The sequence below is a fragment of the Pan troglodytes genome, chromosome 15, assembly GCF_028858775.2.
Source record: "Pan troglodytes isolate AG18354 chromosome 15, NHGRI_mPanTro3-v2.0_pri, whole genome shotgun sequence".
In the NCBI taxonomy this organism is placed as follows: Eukaryota; Metazoa; Chordata; class Mammalia; order Primates; family Hominidae; genus Pan; species Pan troglodytes.
Window position 1 is genome coordinate 50,417,765 of NC_072413.2, and position 19,174 is coordinate 50,436,938.

Consider the following 19,174-nt stretch of genomic DNA (forward strand, 5'->3'; position numbering starts at 1 on the left):
TTCTCTTTGTATTCAGGATCAAAGAATTTTAGACTATTAAACCAAAGGTGAAACAAGATTCCTGATGTTACAAATATTTACAACTATTTTTTTTGGTAACTATCAGAGAGCACTAATGACAACTAAAACAATTCAGAAACACATGGAATAGAACAAACTACACAATGTGCTAAATTTCATATGATAAAATCTGACTTAGGTAATCAGGGATAGTTTTTTCTTCAAATAGTTTATTAAATCAATTTGTACCAGAAACACACGCACACACAGGCACACATATATACACATATACATATATAGGCATACATAGTGAAGCTCTGAAATTACAGGAACATACATAGTATTTATGTTAATATATTTTTGAATATTATTTATCAAGACTATGCCTTTCTTGAAAAGATATCAAGATCTGAAAATCCAAAAATATAAAACAAGAATCTGTGGATTTTCATTTAAAAAGTAATTCTTGGGCCAGGCGCAGTGGCTCACGCCTGTAACACACTTTGGGAGGCTGAGGCAGGTGGATCATAAGGTCAAGAGATAGAAACCATCCTAGCCAAAATGGTGAAACCCTGTCTCTACTAAAAATACAAAAAAAAAAAAAAAAATTAGCTGGGCATGGTGGCACACGCCTGTAGTCCCAGCTCTTCGGGAGGCTGAGGCAGGAGAATCGCTTGAACCTGGGAAGTCAAGGTTGCAGTGAGCCAAGATAGCACCATTGCACTCCAGCCTGGGCACAGAGCCAGACTCTGTCTCAAAAAAAAAAAAGTAATTCTTAATTTTAAAAAAGTACAAAATTATTTATTCAACTAGAAGTTTTGTCTATTCAACTACTTGTCACACATCTGTATAAAAGGGCATTTACTCACAGGATTATTTTATTATTATCAGAAAACATAAAAGGTGAGTTGAAAGATATCAAAAAAATCTCTATTTTAAAAAGACACTTTGGAGCCATAAAAATCATTATTTTTCTCTAGCAGACCAAAAGCTGAAGATCATTTTCAGGGGGATGGACCAACAGCAATGGATAGGGCCTGAATTCTCAGATTTCCCATAGCACAGTGGAGAGAGAAAACTTCCACTTTATGAAGCTGGATTAGAGCAAGTGTTAACAAAATAAAGTCTTCTACACATTAAAAAAAATCTCATACGGGCTCATTAAGGGAGCAAGGGAATTACTAGAAATAACTCTGAAATTCTTTCCCACAAATACTGAACTTTCATTCTTTTTACAATGCGTGTCTGTCAACAATTATAAGAAGGAACAGTAAGACAAGGAAAACAAAGAAATTGCTGATTATAGGTTCTGTTATGAACAAATATATATTTTTAAATTTTGTATTTTCAATGGTAGACATGATTTCTTACATGTTTATAATAATTGCACTTGGGTTGATTCCTAGAAACTTGGGAAAGTATAATCACATAGTTTATAGGTTTTACATTTACTTTTAGAAAGGCAAATCATCTCATGCATTCCTATAAGAAAAAATACCATTGTGAATTCTTGGGTTTATACTCCTAAAATATAAAAATGCTTTCTCAGGAAACATGAATTATGATCAAAATTTTAAAAATCAGAGATGCAGAACTCAATCAGAAATTCCTTTCATAGGCTAGGGGAAGTGACCAAGGATAAATCAAAACACTAAGACTAAAAAAGTTTCAGGTACTGGTTGTGTCTTCAGTGTTTTCCCTGAAGCCCAAATCAGATTTAAGTAAGATGTAAGAGGTATGAGAGGTCTGCCTTGAATCCTAGAGCTTGGAAAGTCTTTTGGAAAAGACATGGAGAAAAGAAACACCTTTGTGAAAACCTAGACAACTATGGCCTAGTGACTGGGATACATTTGTAACAACGTAGAAAAGGTGAAAAACAACAAATTCTATGTACAGGTGATTGATGATTTAAAATATCAAAATAAACTTTAAAAGTCCTTTATACCATTGAAAACAGACACTTTACAAAAGCACTATACCATGTAATTCAGATTCTGAGAGCTGTACACACTTAAAAGCAGAAAGTGTTTGCAGTACTACTTACAACAGCATCACCTAAAACACCAATCTTCAACCAACAGGTGATAAATCGCAGCAAAAATAAATTATCTAAAATATATTCTCCCTTAAATTTGTTTTATAAAAATCCTGCCTAGGGCTGAAATTCATCAACTTCTGAAAAATAAGAATTTGGAAAATCTCTTTCAAATGTCCAAGAAGAAATCTCATAACCATGGCTCAGTGGCTTCCTTTGGTGACAAAAACAGGGTAAATCAATGTTATAGTTCATCAATATCACAAAATGGATTGTAGGTTGCATTTGCCAGGCCTTTCACAGTGTCCTGGGGTTCATTTTCCTCTTTTATGGGTTTTTCTTTATTCTATCATTTATGATCATTTATTATAATAATGGTTTGGTGGTTTCTCCCACATATTTTCAGAGCATCTTAGGCAAGCTCCTTTACTTCTCTGAGCCTTAGTTTCATCATTAGTAATATAAAAATGGAAAAAACATCTACCACTCAGATCTTCCTTCTTGGGACTTGAGTGTAACTCATCTTCTAAAACATGGAGTCTCTCTTCCCCACACACCTGGGAATTTACTACAGTTTCATGGCAATTGTTTTTTCATGATTCGTCTTCAGGTTTACAGCTTATCATGGATTTTTTTCACCATGTCTCCTTAAAAGATACAAATGGATCTACCATTTCCTCTGTCTTGTTTTCCTGCATTTCCTGCTTTTCATGCCTAGAAACAAAAAGATTACACTCACATCATGAACATCCATACTAACAACATCCCATAAAATGTTACCAATCTGAAAATTTCTGATCTTGACTGTCACTCCATCTTCACTTTTAAAAAAAATTGTTTTTAAAGGAAAATTGCCATAAGATTTTAATTCACATCCATCAACATCCATCCCTCTACCCCTACCCCTCGCCTCCCATCAACTGCTCCTACCTAACTTGTGGTCTATGGGAAACACCCTTGACTTGCAGTCTGCATGCCTGGTTCAAGCTCTGATTCTACTCCTTAAGAGCTTCAGAAAAATCTCCTTAACTGGCTGGGCATGGTGGCTCACACCTGTAATCCCAGCACTTTGGGAGGCCGAGGCGGGTGGATCACGAGGTCAGGAGTTCGAGACCAGCCTGGCCAACATGGTGAAACCTCGTCTATACTAAAAATACAAAAACTAGCCAGGCGTGGTGGTGGGCACCTGTAATCTCAGCTACTCAGGAGGCTGAGGCAGGAGAATTGCTTGAACCTGGGAGGGGGAGGTTGCAGTGAGCCAAGATTGCACTACTGCATTCCAGCCTGGGCGACAGAGCGAGACTCCGTCTCAAAAAAAAAAAAAAAAAGAAAAAAGAAAGAAAAATCCCTTTAACCAGGGGTTCCCAAGGAGGTTCACTATCAGCATCATCTGGGCAGCTTTTTAACTGTTAAAGCAGAATCCTGGAGGGGGTAGTGGAGGGGAGGAGAGTGAAGCACACAAAAAAATACAAGGGTCTCTTTTATGAAAAGCTCTGCTAGATGATGCAAATGAAGACTCTAGTTTGTGACCTATGTGCTGTAGCTTCTTATTTATTTATTATTTATTCATTTATTTTGAGATGGAATCCTGCTCTGTCACCCAGGCTAGAGTGCAGTGGCGTGATCTCGGCTCACTACAACCTCTGCCTCCCAAGTTCAAGTGATTCTCCTGCCTCAGCCTCCTGAGTGGCTGGGATTACAGGCCCGTGCCATCATGCCTAGCTAAATTTTGTATTTTTAGTAGACCTCAAGTAATCCTCTGCCTTGACCCCCCAAAGTGCTGGGATTACAGGTGTGAGCCACCGTGCCCAGCCCCATGTGCCATAACCTCTTGGTTTTGTTCCTAGCTTGTAAAATACTGAGTCTATTTTATAATGATATTGTGAAAACTAAACAATGTATAGGAAAGGGCTTTATAAATGGGAAACTGAATATAATACAAGGTAGTATGAATCAATACTTTGTAAACTTTAGAGTAAAATAAACTTACTATCAATCATTTCTGCAGCAACCATCACACACAGGATGTGATATAAACATATCAATACTGACTATCTTCTGAAATGCTCATAGTATAAACTCTCTGAGTATACCAGAACACAATTTTAAAAACACATAAAGGAGTTTTAAAACTGAAAGACAAAATGTTTTCACAAGACTTTAGAATAACAAACATCTAAATAATTTCACTCTTTCTGACTTCTTGAATTACATTAAGACTTTATTGTGGGAATCTGCTTCTCAAAGTCCCAGTCTTCTAGGAAACCAGAGAAACACTGGAAGACTTTGAAGCCAAACTAAAGAAAAGAAATGGATGTGCAAATATTGGTAATGGTCTGTCTCCTTCCCATACCTAAGTTGTTTCCTGGAACCATAGTAATTGAGATGCTAAGGGAGGTTTACTAACTCAGTTCCCATTTTGTGCAATTTATATTGCAGGGAATAAACTGTACTCTAATAGTCTGGAAAAATTATTTCAGGAAATGACTTTGGCCCTAGAGAGTATCTGATACATTGTAATTTCCAGGATAAAACATTCACCTACAATTTTTAATCCCCCAGAGGGCTTAATCTACTTATGTTAATGCAAGCAAAGGGGCTGGTAGAAAGGGACTCTTACTCTAAAATGATTATAATTATCATTTTAGGGAGACCATGTGTTTAAGGTAATCTATCATAGATGTTTAATTCTCCTCTTTCATCAAAATAGAAACACTTGAAGTTTACTTTTTTACTCTTGGGAATGGGTGGGGAATAACTGAATAGGCTTGTAACCCTAAATCATAACCTACAATTCAGAGTTCAAGCTCACTAGTTCAACAACACTTTGCTGTATCTGGCTCCTGTTCCTCTCTGGCCTCCTGCATGTCTTTTCTTCAAACACTCTTCACTCCAAATGGAACTAGTGCTCTTGTTTCTGCATGCACCAGGCTGTTTGAGGTCTCCATGTCATCACCCAGGCTCTTTCCTCTCCCTGGAAATTGCTTTAGTAAATTCTACTTATACTCCAAAATTCAGCTCAAGCATCCTTTCCCCAGGAAGGTTTTCTGGCCCCCAGACTAATTTAGCTGCTCCTCCTCCAGGATTCCCCACAATCCCGGGCCACCCTTTGCCTCAGCACTTATAACAACAGGCAAAAGTGATTTCCATGTCTCTCCCACACACTAGATGCTAAGGTCCTGCGGGTAATGGTCCATTCCTTATATGACTTTATGTTCACAGCACTTAGCTCAGGGCTGGCACTTAATAGGCATCACAGATGTTGGTTGGTTGAAGGAATGAATGTAAATGAATGAATGATGTGATCTAAAGATGTGTGGCATGAAATCTCAGAGAATCAATTATGCCACTTGCCTATACTGCAATAACTGCATATTTTCTAATTTTTCGAGTAGCCAGATTTTTTTTAAGTGGGAAAAGCTGAACTCAACTTCTCTGGTAAACAAGTAGGCAATACAGGGAGTCACTCTGGGTGATCGTCCTTGTTCTTTGAAGAGTCATTTGAATTGCTGTTATATGTTAAGCAAATGTAAGCCAAGATCCTCTGCTTATAGAAAAGGTTATATACCCTTTCCTAATACCCTTTGGTATTCACAATTCCAAGAAGGGGTGAAGTGATTTGGACAAGGATCCCTGGGCTTTGGGACAACTTCTCAGTGGGCCAGAGTGTCCCTGAACAATGCTCAGGGGCAGGGAAGGACAAGGGGCTCCCTAAAATAAACCTTGAGGGTAGAAAGGTACTAGAATTGTTAAATGGACCCAGCACTGAGCTGATAGAGAAGAGCAACAGCAACCCCGAGTCAAGAGATGGCAGATGCTGGAACTACTTTAACCCAGATTCAGGGCACATTTGCACTCTGGGGAAGTGGCTATGTGTGAACCAAAGTTGCTGGTGCCTAACAGCTGTAACATTTGAGGACCCAGGCCTCCTTTTGGCATGGAGCTTCTCAATGGAGAACTTCTAGATCATCCTTACTACTATTACTGGGGTGTATCTTCAAACCAGCACCAAGAACAAGGCAGAATACACATGGCCCATCCCCTTATCTTCCATTTTCCCTCCTGTGTCAGAGGCTGTGGATTTGTTACAGCATTTTCCATTGCTGTTTTCCGGTATAGAGGTTGGAAAACAAAATACAGGATTTACTTCCCAGCTCTTTTGCAGGTGGGAGTGGCTATATGGCCCAGCTCTGACCCAAGCCTGATACACAAGCAGAATCTCCCAGGCGACTTTTGATTAAGCCTTTGTCCTTCTTATAAAATGGAGGTATCAGGCATCCACCTCTCTCTTTCTTCCTGCCTTAAATACATGTCAGATGCTTGAGCTTCAGCAAGCATCTTGCAGAAGAGAGGAAACAAGCCATTACATTATGAGCGAAGCAAAGAGACAGAACCTAGGACATTGCTACCACCATGAAGCTGCTATATCTGGTGACTACTTATGTAAATAAAGTAAAATATTTCACTTAAGTAAAATGAAACCCAATATGTTAAGTTACTGTTAGATTATCTGTTACATACAGTTAAAGGATTCTGAACTGACACAATTTTCATACCTGCAGTCATATGTATCAGACACTAGCAGCCACAAGTGATATTTACACACATTGGACAGGGGTTATCCATTAGCAGGAAATCTGGTGGACTGTTACTCAGTACAGAATGGTGCTCTCGAGCACTGCACTCCAGGACACCAAGGGGATGTTGTGTTCAGCCAAACAAAAAACACTCTCGGTATAATTATGTTAACTTTTAAGTTGAGATTTGAAGAACAAAATTCCAGTCAAAAAAGCAACTATTGACTACATTAATGATCAAATGGGACAGATTTTTCTACAACCTCCCCCTTTTGATTTCAGCGTAAGCACTGAATATGGATGAAATATTTAATACCACAACGTGAAAGAAAAACTGTTAATGCTAGATATGAAAATAAATAAGTTAAATTTAAAAATATATTCTAATGGTATCTTTACTTGATCTTAGTTGAAAAGGTGGAGGGACAATTGACTAACCTAAGTATCTTTGAATCCTAAAAATAAGAAGTAAAATATTCAGAAGGTCAAACGGAAGCCAAATTGTTAATGGTAGTTACCACGTCTCCATAATTGGAGTTGGAGGGAAGTGGGACCAGGTATTGCTTTTTGTGTTTATTTCTATATTGTTTAAATTTTATTATGAGAATGTATTACTTTATTTTGTTAATAGGACAAAATTTCTAGTAAATAAACCAATCTTTAAGATGACATACATCCAATGCTTACTAGGCATACTCCCATTTAACCCTCAATACCATGTGGTAAGCAATGTTTTCACCACTGAGGAAACTAAAATGTAAGATTTTAAGTAACTTTACAATATCACACAGCTGATAATTGGAAGAGTCAGGTCCAAAGATTCTTCAGCACAGATCCAAAGCCCATTCTCTCACCAATGTGCTATACTGGTTATATCTCCCAGATGTTTCTGGATATGCAGGTGTTCTCAATTCTGTTTACCAGACATGAGAGTTTCTTTGAATGCTACTTTTGTTAGACAGTTTTTAAGAAAACTGTTCTCCAATAGCTTTTTCCCTCAGACTTTAAGTATCTTTAGAAACAGGAATAACCCTACCTTCTTACAATGTTTAAATAGGGACTTACTCACTGTTCACATTTGTCAAGACCATCTGGGGCTGGTGTGACCTTAGAGTCCTCTCCTGGTAACTTTGGAGAAGTGATTTAGATGCAATAGTCACTCTCAGTACAATAAACCAGACATTCTGAAGGAGTTTCATGGCACAAAGAACTGGGTAGCTGGTTAGGTTGTATCTCTAATAAGAAAACAAGTTTAAATGTGAGGAAAATTAATTCTTCAAAAATAGCCTTCATAACTATATAAAATATCCACCTGAGAAACAGAAAATCCAGACTGCATTTAATGTCAGAGGAAATGAGTGCTTTATTTGATTAAAATACTGACGTGCAATTTTGCCCACTATAAGTCAAGAAGCTGGTCTGGAATATTTCACAAGACTCCAGATTCTGCATCTGTTTTTTTATAGCTCTCGAGGCCTATGTAAGGACTTGACCCTGGGTTATCCAAACTAAATCTTGGATAGGCTTCCACTAATAAATCTTAGTAAAAGAAAAAGGCTTATTTTAAGAGAATGTGAAATTACAGCCTACAACCATAAAGTGTTAAGAATATTAACTCTAAGGGAAGACATGATTGAATTGTCTGATTATTCAATAATCTAGTCATAGGCCATTTTAGTATTATTTTATGTATTTTATATATATTTTAAAATGTCAATGCAGAAGGATGTTATGGACAGGAAATGCTTTACATGGTATCCCACCAAATGGATGTGAAGGAGACTCAGGTTGAATTCCAAATTTTTCCATTCATAAGCTATAGGATGCCTAGATTTTTACCTCAAGCTCAGGTTTGCATACCCAACTCCTTAACTCTATATCTCCAGGCATCATTTTGTTATTGATTTCTAGATTAATTGCACTGTGTTCAGAGAACATGTTGTGCATGATTTTAATCCTTTAGCAATTATCAATACTTGCTTTATAGCCCAGTATATGTTCCTTTTTATAAATGCCCTGTGTGTGTTTGGAAAGAATGTGCATTCTGCAATCAATGGGTGAAGTTAGGTCAAGTTTATTAATGACATTATTTAACTCTTTGATAACTTCCCTTTTTTTTCTGCTGGCTCTATTAATTACTTCGTACTTAAAAATCTCATATGGTGAATTTGTCCACTTCTATTAATTTTTGCTTCACATAATTTGATACCATGTTATTAGGTGATCACAAATTTACAACTGTTGTAACTTACTGATGAATTGAACATTATCATTATGAATAATCTATCGTTTTAATAATGCTTTTGACTTAACATCTGTCTTCTCTGACATTAAGGCTATCTGACCAGCTTTCTCTCATTTGCATGGTATGTATTTTTTCCATCCTTTTACTTTTAACCTTCCTGTATACTTAAGTTTGATATATATCTCTTATAAACTTCATATAGTTGATTTTTTAAATCCTGACAATCTTTTAATTGGAGCACTTAGTCTGTTTGCATGTATTTACTGACATTTCAGATTAAATTGCGGTCCTATTTTGAGCTATTTATCCCACCTGTTCTGTGTTTCATTTATTTTCTTTTCCTGCCTTCTTTTGGCTGGTCATTTCTTGTAGCTCCAGTTTTTTTTTTCTCTCATAGTTTGAAAATTTTCAATTCTCTTAATGTATACCCTAGAAATTACAAAGTGCATACTTATTGAAACCCAAAATTAATCAGTAACTATCCTTTTCCCAAGGAATGTAGAATGCATTAACTCTATTGATTCCTTTTCCTGCTTATATATTGTCATGGTATATTATTTTCATTGTTCACTTTTTAAAACTCCACAAGACATTGTTTTATGCACTCAATTCTCATTCAGATTTACCCATGTACTTACCACTTTGTTCCTCATTCCCTTTTGCCTCTCTTCCCTTCCATCTGGGATCATTTTCCTTCCACATGAAGAATATATCCTGAATCTCCTTATTTTGCAGATGGCAACTCTGTTTTTGCTATTCTGAAATGTCCTGATCTTACTCTCTTTTTTAAAGAAATATTTTCACTGGATTTAAAATTCTAGGTTAGCAATTATTTTTCTTTGTTTATTGAATATATCATTCTACTGGCTTCTGACTCAGTTGTTGTCTGACACTACTTTGAATGCAATCTCTTTTTTTTCCAGCACATTTTAAGGTTTCTTTGCCTTCGGTATTCTGTAGATTCACTGTGTGTGTGTGTAGGGTAAATTTGTTTTTATTTAATCGAATTTATAAGCTTCTGAACTTGTGAATTGGTGTCTTTCTTCATTCTGGAAAATTCTGTTAATTGTTCTTTCGCTTGGCTTCTTTTTCATATTTTTCACCTTTTGTCTCTCTGTGGTACATTCTGAGTGATTTTTTATGATCTTCCAATTATCTTTCTCTTTTCAGCTCTGTCTAGTTTTAATTTTTAGGTTTTTTTTTTTTTTTTTTTTTTTTTGAGATGGAGTCTTGCTCTGTCGCCCAGGCTGGAGTACAGTGGCGCAATCTTGACTCACTGCAACCTCAACCTCCCAGGTTCAAGCAGTTCTCCTGCCTCAACCTCCTGAGTAGCTGGGATTACAGGCATGCGCCACCACGCCTGGCTAATTTTTTTGTGATTTTAGTAGAGATAGGGTTTCACCATATTGGCCAGGCTGGTCTCTTACTCCTGACCTTGTGATTCTCCCCACTCAGCCTCCCAAAGTGCTGGGATTACAGGCATGAGCCACTGCTCCCTGCCTAGTTATGGTTGTTTTTTTTTTTTATTTCTAGAAATTTTCTTTCTTTCTCAAATTCGTTCTGTCTTTTGATTGCCTATTTCCTGAAGATATGTTTAAGCTTGCCTTTTATTTCTTGCAACATAGTAAGCACAATTAATATGTCTAATAATGTTAATTTCTGAAGTCTTTGTTTTGCTTTTAATTCTTGCTAATTCTCAGTATGCTTGGTTTTTCCTTGTGTGCTTACTTAATTTTGACTATAAGTAAATCACTGCCCTTGAAAAAGTTATCTTGGTCAATACTTGGAGGCCTGCTATGAAGGTGGGTAGCTTTCCCCAGAGAGAATGTGTTTGTTTTTGCCAAGTTTCTAGTTCAAGGACCTGTTTGGGACCATTTTAAACTAATCATCACTTGAGGGTTTTTGGACCACATAGGTTATGGCAATTTGGTTTGCAAATCTCAAGGGCTCCAAGTATATCCAAAACTTGGATATAGTTCCAAGTTTTCAGAGAGGGTTTGGCTTTTTGTTTTCCTTTTGCTTCTCACTATCAAAACATCTTCTTTTGTAGTATTTGACTATGTGGAGATGGAGAAGGTTTTTTCTATTTCTTTAAGTTCACCTTTACCTCATAGGCTCTGTGGAGTTCCAACTTTCCATGCTGGTTGGACTTTTAACTTTGGTCCCCATGGCAAAGCTGAAGTTTGGGGCTAGGGACATTTGCCAGGGTATGGGACAGACACCCACCCACACCCACACTCCACGCACCTCCTGGGCCAGGCTGGACCGGTTCTGGCCCCAGGGTGGACTTGGAAATCTCACCACAGGCACCTTACAGAGGTGGACGTGGGGAGACTACTCTTGCTCACCTGAGGCACAAGCGGTTCATGGGCTCCTGGGAAGATTTAGAGCTTTCTACACAACAAAATCCCTCCTTCGTCATCTTCAGGCCAACGGAGACACTTGGCAGCTAAAGAAAGTTGACCGTGTTTTTATTTTTATATTTATTTTTTGTTTTTCATTTTAAACAAGAAGTTTATTTAAACAACCCCATGCTTGGCTTCAAGGGAAAACTCTCCAGGATTTTTTAAGAGTCATTCATCCCTACTTAGACAGATTGCCCTACATGTTGACAGCTAGTATAAAGAAGTTATAAAATGTACTTGGATTTAAATAAGTGAAAAAGATTAAAATTCTCCAGCCTATCAATGTATTTAAGAATTTTTCTGTTGTTGTTCTTTCTTTGTGTTTGTTTTTGGTAAAACAGAGCAAAATGCCAGGCGCGGTGGCTCATTCCTATAATCCCAGCACTTTGGGAGGCTGAGGCGGGCAGATCACGAGGTCAAGAATTCAAGACCAGCCTGGCCAACATGGTGAAACCCCATCTCTACTAAAAATACAAAAATTAGCTGGGCATGGTGGCAGGTGCCTGTAATCCCAGCTACTCAGGAGGCTGAGGCAGGAGAATCACTTGAAATCAGAAGGCGAAGGTTGCAGTGAGCCAAGACTGTGCCACTGCACTCCAGCCTGGGTGAAAGAGCAGAACTCCATCTCAAAAAAAAAAAAAAAAAAAAAACAGAGCAAAATAACTTACTAAAATATAAAATATAAAGATGAGAGCTGAGTAAGTCAGCTCACATGGACAATTCCTTTAGGAAAAAATACTTGAAGTACATCCTTTAATTCTCTGGTTTCCTGCTTTTACTTAGATTTTGGCCCAGCAGTTTTTTGGTCTCTTGTCAGTCAGCCCCTCAATCCTTTGAATAAAGAATTTTAAAAATTATCTAGCATTCTAAATTGTTTTAAGTAACGGAGTTGATCGCAAAAAACCTGAAAGCTTGCTCCCTTATTTCCTTTTTAGGTTTAAGTTTACCTTATCAGTGAGGCCTTCCTTATCCACACTTTATTTTTAAAATCTCCTATACCCCTCCCTACCCTCCTTTGTCTTATTTTTTTCACAGCCATTATCATCTGTGTATCAATTGTATATTTACTTGTTTATTTTCCATCTCACCTGCAGTAGAATGTAAGTTCCATGAAGAAAGGGGCTGTTTTACTCTCATTGCCAAAAACAGTGCCTGGCAGACAATAAACAATATTTGTTGAATCAATGAAGAAAAGCTCTCCACTGAGCTCCATACTGAAGTATCCTACTGTCAACTTGAAATCAAATAGGTTTTTCACTCTTAGACACAATAAAACTTTTGATTTTCTGTCCACCCCCAACACCACCCCAGCTTTCCTATTCCTCATTTCAGTAAATAGCACCACGTTCTTTCAGTTACTAAATCAGAAACTTGAGTTATTTGTAGTTCTTCCTTTTCCCTCAAAACCTAGATCCAATTCATCAGCAAGGTCTATAGGTCAAACCTCCAAAATACAGCTCAAATCCATCCTCAATTCTCCATCTCTATGACCACTCCTTGTGGCAACCAGAATATTCTTCTGAAGTTTTGCATCCCATATTTCTCCCCTGCTTCTTGGTGCACTTGAAATAAATTCCTTACCATCCATGTCTTCCAAAACCCTGCGTAATGCTGCCTCTTCCTAGCTCTCCAGCCTTATCTCTTTATTGCCCCCCTTGCCCATTAGACTCCAGCCACATTGGTTGTATTCCATTCTTCAAATAAGCCAAAATCTTTCCGGAGTCTTCCAGATGCTATTCCTCTATCCAGAATGCTCTTTATTCTCATCTAGGGTGGCTATCTCATCCTTTTAAGTCTCAGCTCAAATATCACCTCATTATGGAGGACTCACCTCACCACTGTACTTAAGTAGGTGGTCCTCTAATCATAATCATTCTCTATCACTTCCCTCTACATCTTCATTGCATTATTGCAATTTGAATTATATACTTATCAGTTTGGGGAATTCTTGAACAGGAGAGATTTTCTGTACTTGTAGTGAGAGTGGATCTCTGCTTGGTATTGGCACAGGATCCTGGGCCCACAAGATTTTCTGCCTTTCTCAAGGGCAAAAGATTTCTGTTTTTACATGTCCTTCAAGAGCAGTGGATCTCTGCCTGGGCCATTAGGGCAGGAAGGTTTGCCATCTCTCCCCCAGTGGCTTTGCTTTGTACAAGAGAAAGGTCTGAGGAAGTGGGCAGTGTTTCACGCCTGTCAGCCCATCATTTCATGCATGCCTGTGTCACTGAGGGGTCTCTTCTCACCAGTCTCTTGCCCCAGTCTTTCTCATTAGCATGCAGTGGAGGCTTGTGGAAAGTGATTGTGAACCTCTATCATGTCAAGGGACCTATTTAAACTGATATTGATTACACAGTTGGCCTTTAAAGAATTCCTTAACATTTAATGATTTCTGTCAGCAGACAATTCTCCATGGGTCTCTCATATTTTTGCATGATTGCATGGAAAGCTACTGCCTGCCTTTCTTCTGGACTACCTTTTCAAGGATATTTATATAAAGAACAGCCTGGAAAGACCAATAGAGATATCATCTCCCTAGAGAGTATCTCCCTCTAGAAGGACAAGTTTGATTACTGTCCAGTATAATAAAGATCTATTCCTCCAGAGCAAAGGGCATGCATGCTAAATATCCATTATAACATATTTGGACTCCCTAAACTCCAAGGTTCTTTCTGTTATGCAATCCACTCTGTGTGCAGGTATCACCTGGGCCTCTTCTGATAACACTGTGGGGATGCTGACACTCTGACTAATGCTACTGGTGTAATAAAGTCCTTTGTTTCCAATTCAGGAATCTGAGGCAAACTAACTTGCAAGGGGTGCTTCTAAATTCTTTATAATTTATTCTCACTTGCTTTAATGGCAGCCTCCTATTCTCTGATGAAGGCAAAACAGTTCACATATCCTGTTTGTCTTTGAAGGGGACTTGTCACTCTTTGAAATTCAGTTCCTTTGGCTACTTTCTCTGAAGGATATAAGAAAATCGATAAATTTTTGTTGTTAGGATAGGAGTAACATTCTCTTGCAGTTTTCTACGTCTTAGGTGGAAGTGAAAATCCTAAGGTGTATCTACTCGATTACTTTTTATTACTGAAATAGACACTGATTTGCAAACTCTTATTTTTCACCTTACACATATTTAATTACTTTTTAAAGAAGCATAGGCATAAGTGAGGAACTCTAGGAATTTTGAAAAACAGCTCGTGAAACATTTCATCACAAGGGCTGGAAACAATGGACCAAGGATATTTACATTCTAGCACAGGTGAGGCAGGAGAGGGTGAAATAATATGACTCATGAGACATGAAATGTTATACAAAATGTAAATATGCACTGGTGACCAACCCTACTAGAGGACCAGGAGAATATACAGGAAAGCTATAACCACTCAGGGTAAAGAGAGGGCTTTTGGAGCTCTCAAAAATGGGTAAGAGGTAGCAGAAAGACCTGAAAAGGATACAGAGGATGGTAGAAGAACAGCAAGCAGTGTCTTGAGGATTCATGGGTTTTCTATTTCTTCATTGTTTTTCCTCCTCTGCATTCATTCTCTTTGGATTTCTTTTGTGAGATTCACCCCTTCTGCATTTGAAAGTACTGTTAGGGCCGGGCGCAGTGGTTCACGCCTATAATCCCAGCACTTTGGGAGGCTGAGGCGGGCGGATCACAAGGTCAGGAGATCGAGACCATCCTGGCTAACACAGGGAAACCCCATCTCTACTAAAAATACAAAAAATTAGCCGGGCGAGGTGGCGGGCGCCTGTAGTCCCAGCTACTCGGGAGGCTGAGGTAGGAGAATGGCATGAACCCGGGGGGCAGAGCCTGCAGTGAGCCAAGATCACGCCACTGCACTCCAGCCTGGGTGACCGAGCGAGACTCCATCTCAAAAAATAAATAAATAAATAAATAAATAAAGTACTGTTAGGACTGCCAATTAAAGTGCCTAGTGGTCCCCTAACCAACTTTCCCAGGACTCCCTGAGTCACAAAAGATAGTAAATCAGTTGGAACCGATTCTTCACTGAGCTGTTAGTTCCTGTTACACAGAACAGACTTAGTTCCTATCCTTTCAAAGCCTAGTTTACTTTTTCTGCTCTGTGAATTATCCAATATTCTCATTTTGCTTAAGTGAGCCAAAGTTGAATTTCTGTTGCTTGTAACCAAAGAAACCCAACTGATAGAGGGAGAGTGGTCCGAGAGGGCACAGTGGAGACTAAAGGAGGCTTGTGAAGGTATTCTGAAACCCAGACACTTTATTTAAAATTATGACAAACATTAATGACTGTCAAAATTGCTGACAAAGGTACAATGACTAAGCAATTTCATGTTTCTATGTGCTGGTACTTAATTAGCATTTTCTAATAGTTAGGCTAATGATGTTTTATTACTACAACCTATATTTAGAGTTCACTCTCATTGTTCCCATATTAGAAATAAAAGCAAATGAAAATGAGTTTAATCAGGCATCACATGCTACAGGAAAAAAAATTGAGGAGAGGGTGCTGACAGTAGCAACGGGTCTATGTTATAAGGAGATATATGCACTTACTGAGTTTTAGCTGTTTGATTCCTTAAATTTCAGTTATAAAAATCAGTTGTATCAGGCAAACCATACGTGAAGAAAATTTAAAGAACAAGATATCAAGTAGATATTAAAAGGAGAAATACAGTAGAGCACCAAATAGAATATTCTCAACAAATGTCTCAAAAAATGCACAGAGCAAAAATGAGACAAACAACTGCTACAAACAGATTAGTCTAACAGCTAAGTGATTTGGAATGAAAATTAACTCTTTGGCTAATCTTTCCCTCCCTCACAGAATGAGGCCGTGTGGCTCAGGGAGACCAACTGATTTGTCTGAAGCTTGCAAGGGTAGATTTCAGAGACGCTTCAGATGAGGGAGCCTCTCTTTCCATGAGGAGATGGCAGAATGCTGAATTCCTGTTCAATCTGAAATTTAGCCATATAACTTGTAGAAATAAGAAGAGGTTTTAAGACTCACTTAAAATATAAATATCATTCTGAGTCCTCTTCTAGGGTTATCCCATCACTTTCTGAAAATATTAGAAAAGATCAAGTTGTATCCAGGTAATAATCAGGATAAGACCATCTAATACATATCTTTAATAGCCAAAATTGTTTCAAACATGATACTTGAGCAGAACCAGGAAATTCTGGAAACCTAGTCTGCCACAGGTTACTTTTAACACAAGGTTACTCAGCCTTGGCACTACTAACATTTTGGGCAGGATAATTCTTTGTTGTGGGGCGCTGTCCAATGCAGGTTATTTAGCAGCATCCCTGGCCTCTACTCACTAAATGTCAATAACTGCCCTAGTCATGACATCAAAAATGTCTCCCGACAATTGCTAAATATCCCCTGAGGTTGACAAACGCTGATTTTAATATCATGACTACAATAAAACAAATATAACTGTCAGCTGCATGAATGCACTGTGGAGTTAACTGTGATTAGAGTTTAATTTTAATCCAAATATAAATCATGGCTAGAACTAAGTTAATTATGCTAGTTTTTGTCTAGTACTGAACTGTCCAATACAGTAGTCACAGGCCACATGTGGCAATGAACACTTGAAATATGGCTACTCGGAAGTAAGAAATGCAGTAAGTATAAAATATGTACTGCATTTAGAAGACTTGGTACAAAAAAGGATGTAAAATATCTCACTAATAATTTCTATATTTAGCTATTTTGGGTATACTACTGGGTGAAAAGTAATATCAAAATTATTTTGCCCTGCTCACTTTTACTTTGTTTAATGTAGTTACTAGAAAATTTTAAATAAAACATATGACTTATATTATAATTCTATTGGATGGCACTAGTCTGCAAACTTGATTTAATATTATTCTTTAAGGAAATAAATTAAGTCTATCATGCCAAAAAAATTTTGGAAACCACAGCCCTATAAAATTAGTTCACTTTTGAGCATCATAACTCTTTATCACGTCTAAATGATTTTTCTGCTTCTTTAAACCAATTACTTCTATTCCAATGCTTTATTCTCAGAGTTTCGATCGGTTCTTTTCTGACTGCCGATTTATCTTCATGTTGTTCCTTATCATTCTCCTGCACATCTGTTTCTTTCATACACTTGGGAACTTTCCTAGTGCCACGGTGAGATGTTGCGGCATCTATCATACTTAGAAAATCATAAGCTGGAAGAGGAGGTTTCCATTCTTGAGCAGGTAAAATTGCTGGAAGGAAGAAACAATCAAAGGTTAAAGATTAACAGCTATAAATCGTCACATCAACATATTAGAAAAGGTTTTATTTTGAAAAATATATTTGTAGAAGTGAAAGTTTTATTAGTTTTACTTATCTAAGCAAAGCTAGGAATTTTTTTACTGTCATTGTCAAAAAGAAATTTGATACATTTGTCACTACTAGCCATTTTCATTTTTAGATTACATTTACAAGCTATTATTTTCTTTAAAAAAAAGTATGAATAGGGGAAAAAAGGTCCATAATCTCAATGCCGATTAACCTTTGCTAAGGTTTTCAAAAAAAGCAATATGTGTAACAAGATCACATACACATATGTAAAACGTTAAATGAAAAAGTCACCTGCTTCCCTCTCTACTGCCAAAGAAATGTAACTATTTCTTATAAATCATTCGAGAAAAAAATTTTGGAACATATGTAATTATTTATTATAGAGTTATTTATATAAGTGTTTCCTTACATTTTAAAGCATTTTCTGTTCCTGAAGCTTTTGATTAACATCTTTTCCACACACTTTATGAAAACAAGTTCATTTCATAAAAATAATTATAGACAAGAAATAATTAAAAATTGCTGTGGAATCAACTGTACTATACATAGTGATTAAATAATTTCTCTTAGATGAGCTTCATGGCAATGAATCTTAACATTATTTTAAAATATTGGTTATTAAAAGAGGTAAACTGATTAAGGCTGATAACATAGAGATAAATTAGCTAACTTTCTTCCATTTACTAGACAGTTTACAAAATAGTTTCAGAATTTAGTTGGCCCATTTAGGGTACTATTTTAAAAAATAAACTATATAAGGAAATGTACAAAGTAAACCTTTTAAAAATAAATTCCAATGAAAGAATCTATGCACTGTTACATGCTAAATAATAAATGCTCATAAGATACAAACTTGAGCATCTCTCATAAATTGAGTATCTTTAAGAGCTTAGAAAAAACATATATATTGCAATTTCCTAGAGTAAAGCTCAAACAAAAATCCGTATATGTACACATGCAGTACAGCTGTACTTTGCTTATTGATATATAATTCCTTCACTCATACTCAACTATATGAAATCCTGGTAATTGGTACATCAGCAGGGCAATAAATTTAGGCTACTCATGAAACTGATGTTTCAAATTGGTGTTGCCAGGTTAGCAGGTTCAAAAGTGACAAACGGATGACATATTTTCTTGAACATAATGAACAGGTAAGAAGAATAACTGTAGTTTGCAATATGCAGATAAATGTATATTAAAGTATCTGTAAGAGTCCAGTTTAGGCTGGGCATGGTGGCTCACATGTACAATCCCACCACTTTGGGAAGCCAAGATGGGAGGACAGCTTGGCCCCAGGAGTTCAAGACCAGCCTGGGCAACATAGTGGTAGCCCTTCTCTACAAAAAATCAAAAAATAAAAATAAATTAGCTGGGCATGGTGGCACATGCCTGTAGTTCCAGCTACTCGGGAGGTTGAGGCGGAAGGTACACTTGAGCCCAGATGGTTGAGGCTGCAATGAGCCGTGATTACACCACTGCACTCAAACCTGGATGAGAGAGTGTGACACTGTCTCAACAACAACAAAGAGTCCAGTTTAAAGTGTAGCATGTAGCAAATATTATATTTAACAATAGTTATTTTTTAAGGTCAACACTGCGGCCTAGCGGTCTGAGAC

The 19,174-nt window shown here is 37.3% G+C and overlaps 1 protein-coding gene and 1 long non-coding RNA gene across 3 annotated transcripts in view; both read right to left on the reverse strand.

Moving 5' to 3' along the window:
* Positions 1–222: 222 nt before the first annotated feature.
* On the reverse strand, positions 223–11,306 carry LOC134808297 (uncharacterized). Its single transcript, XR_010150943.1, has 3 exons — positions 11,206–11,306; positions 7,682–7,847; positions 223–2,749 (listed from the first exon to the last, which is right to left on the reverse strand). It is a non-coding gene; the product is annotated as an uncharacterized LOC134808297 (long non-coding RNA).
* A 4,183-nt stretch (positions 11,307–15,489) lies between these two features.
* Positions 15,490–19,174, reverse strand: part of TXNDC16 (thioredoxin domain containing 16) — a 129,026-nt gene continuing 125,341 nt past the window's right edge. For both annotated transcript variants that reach the window (XM_001158742.7, XM_009427814.5), the window contains one exon: positions 15,490–17,476. In XM_001158742.7, coding sequence (XP_001158742.3) covers positions 17,211–17,476 — 266 coding nt within the window. In that variant the 3' untranslated portion in view covers positions 15,490–17,210. The remainder of the gene's footprint in view (positions 17,477–19,174) is intronic.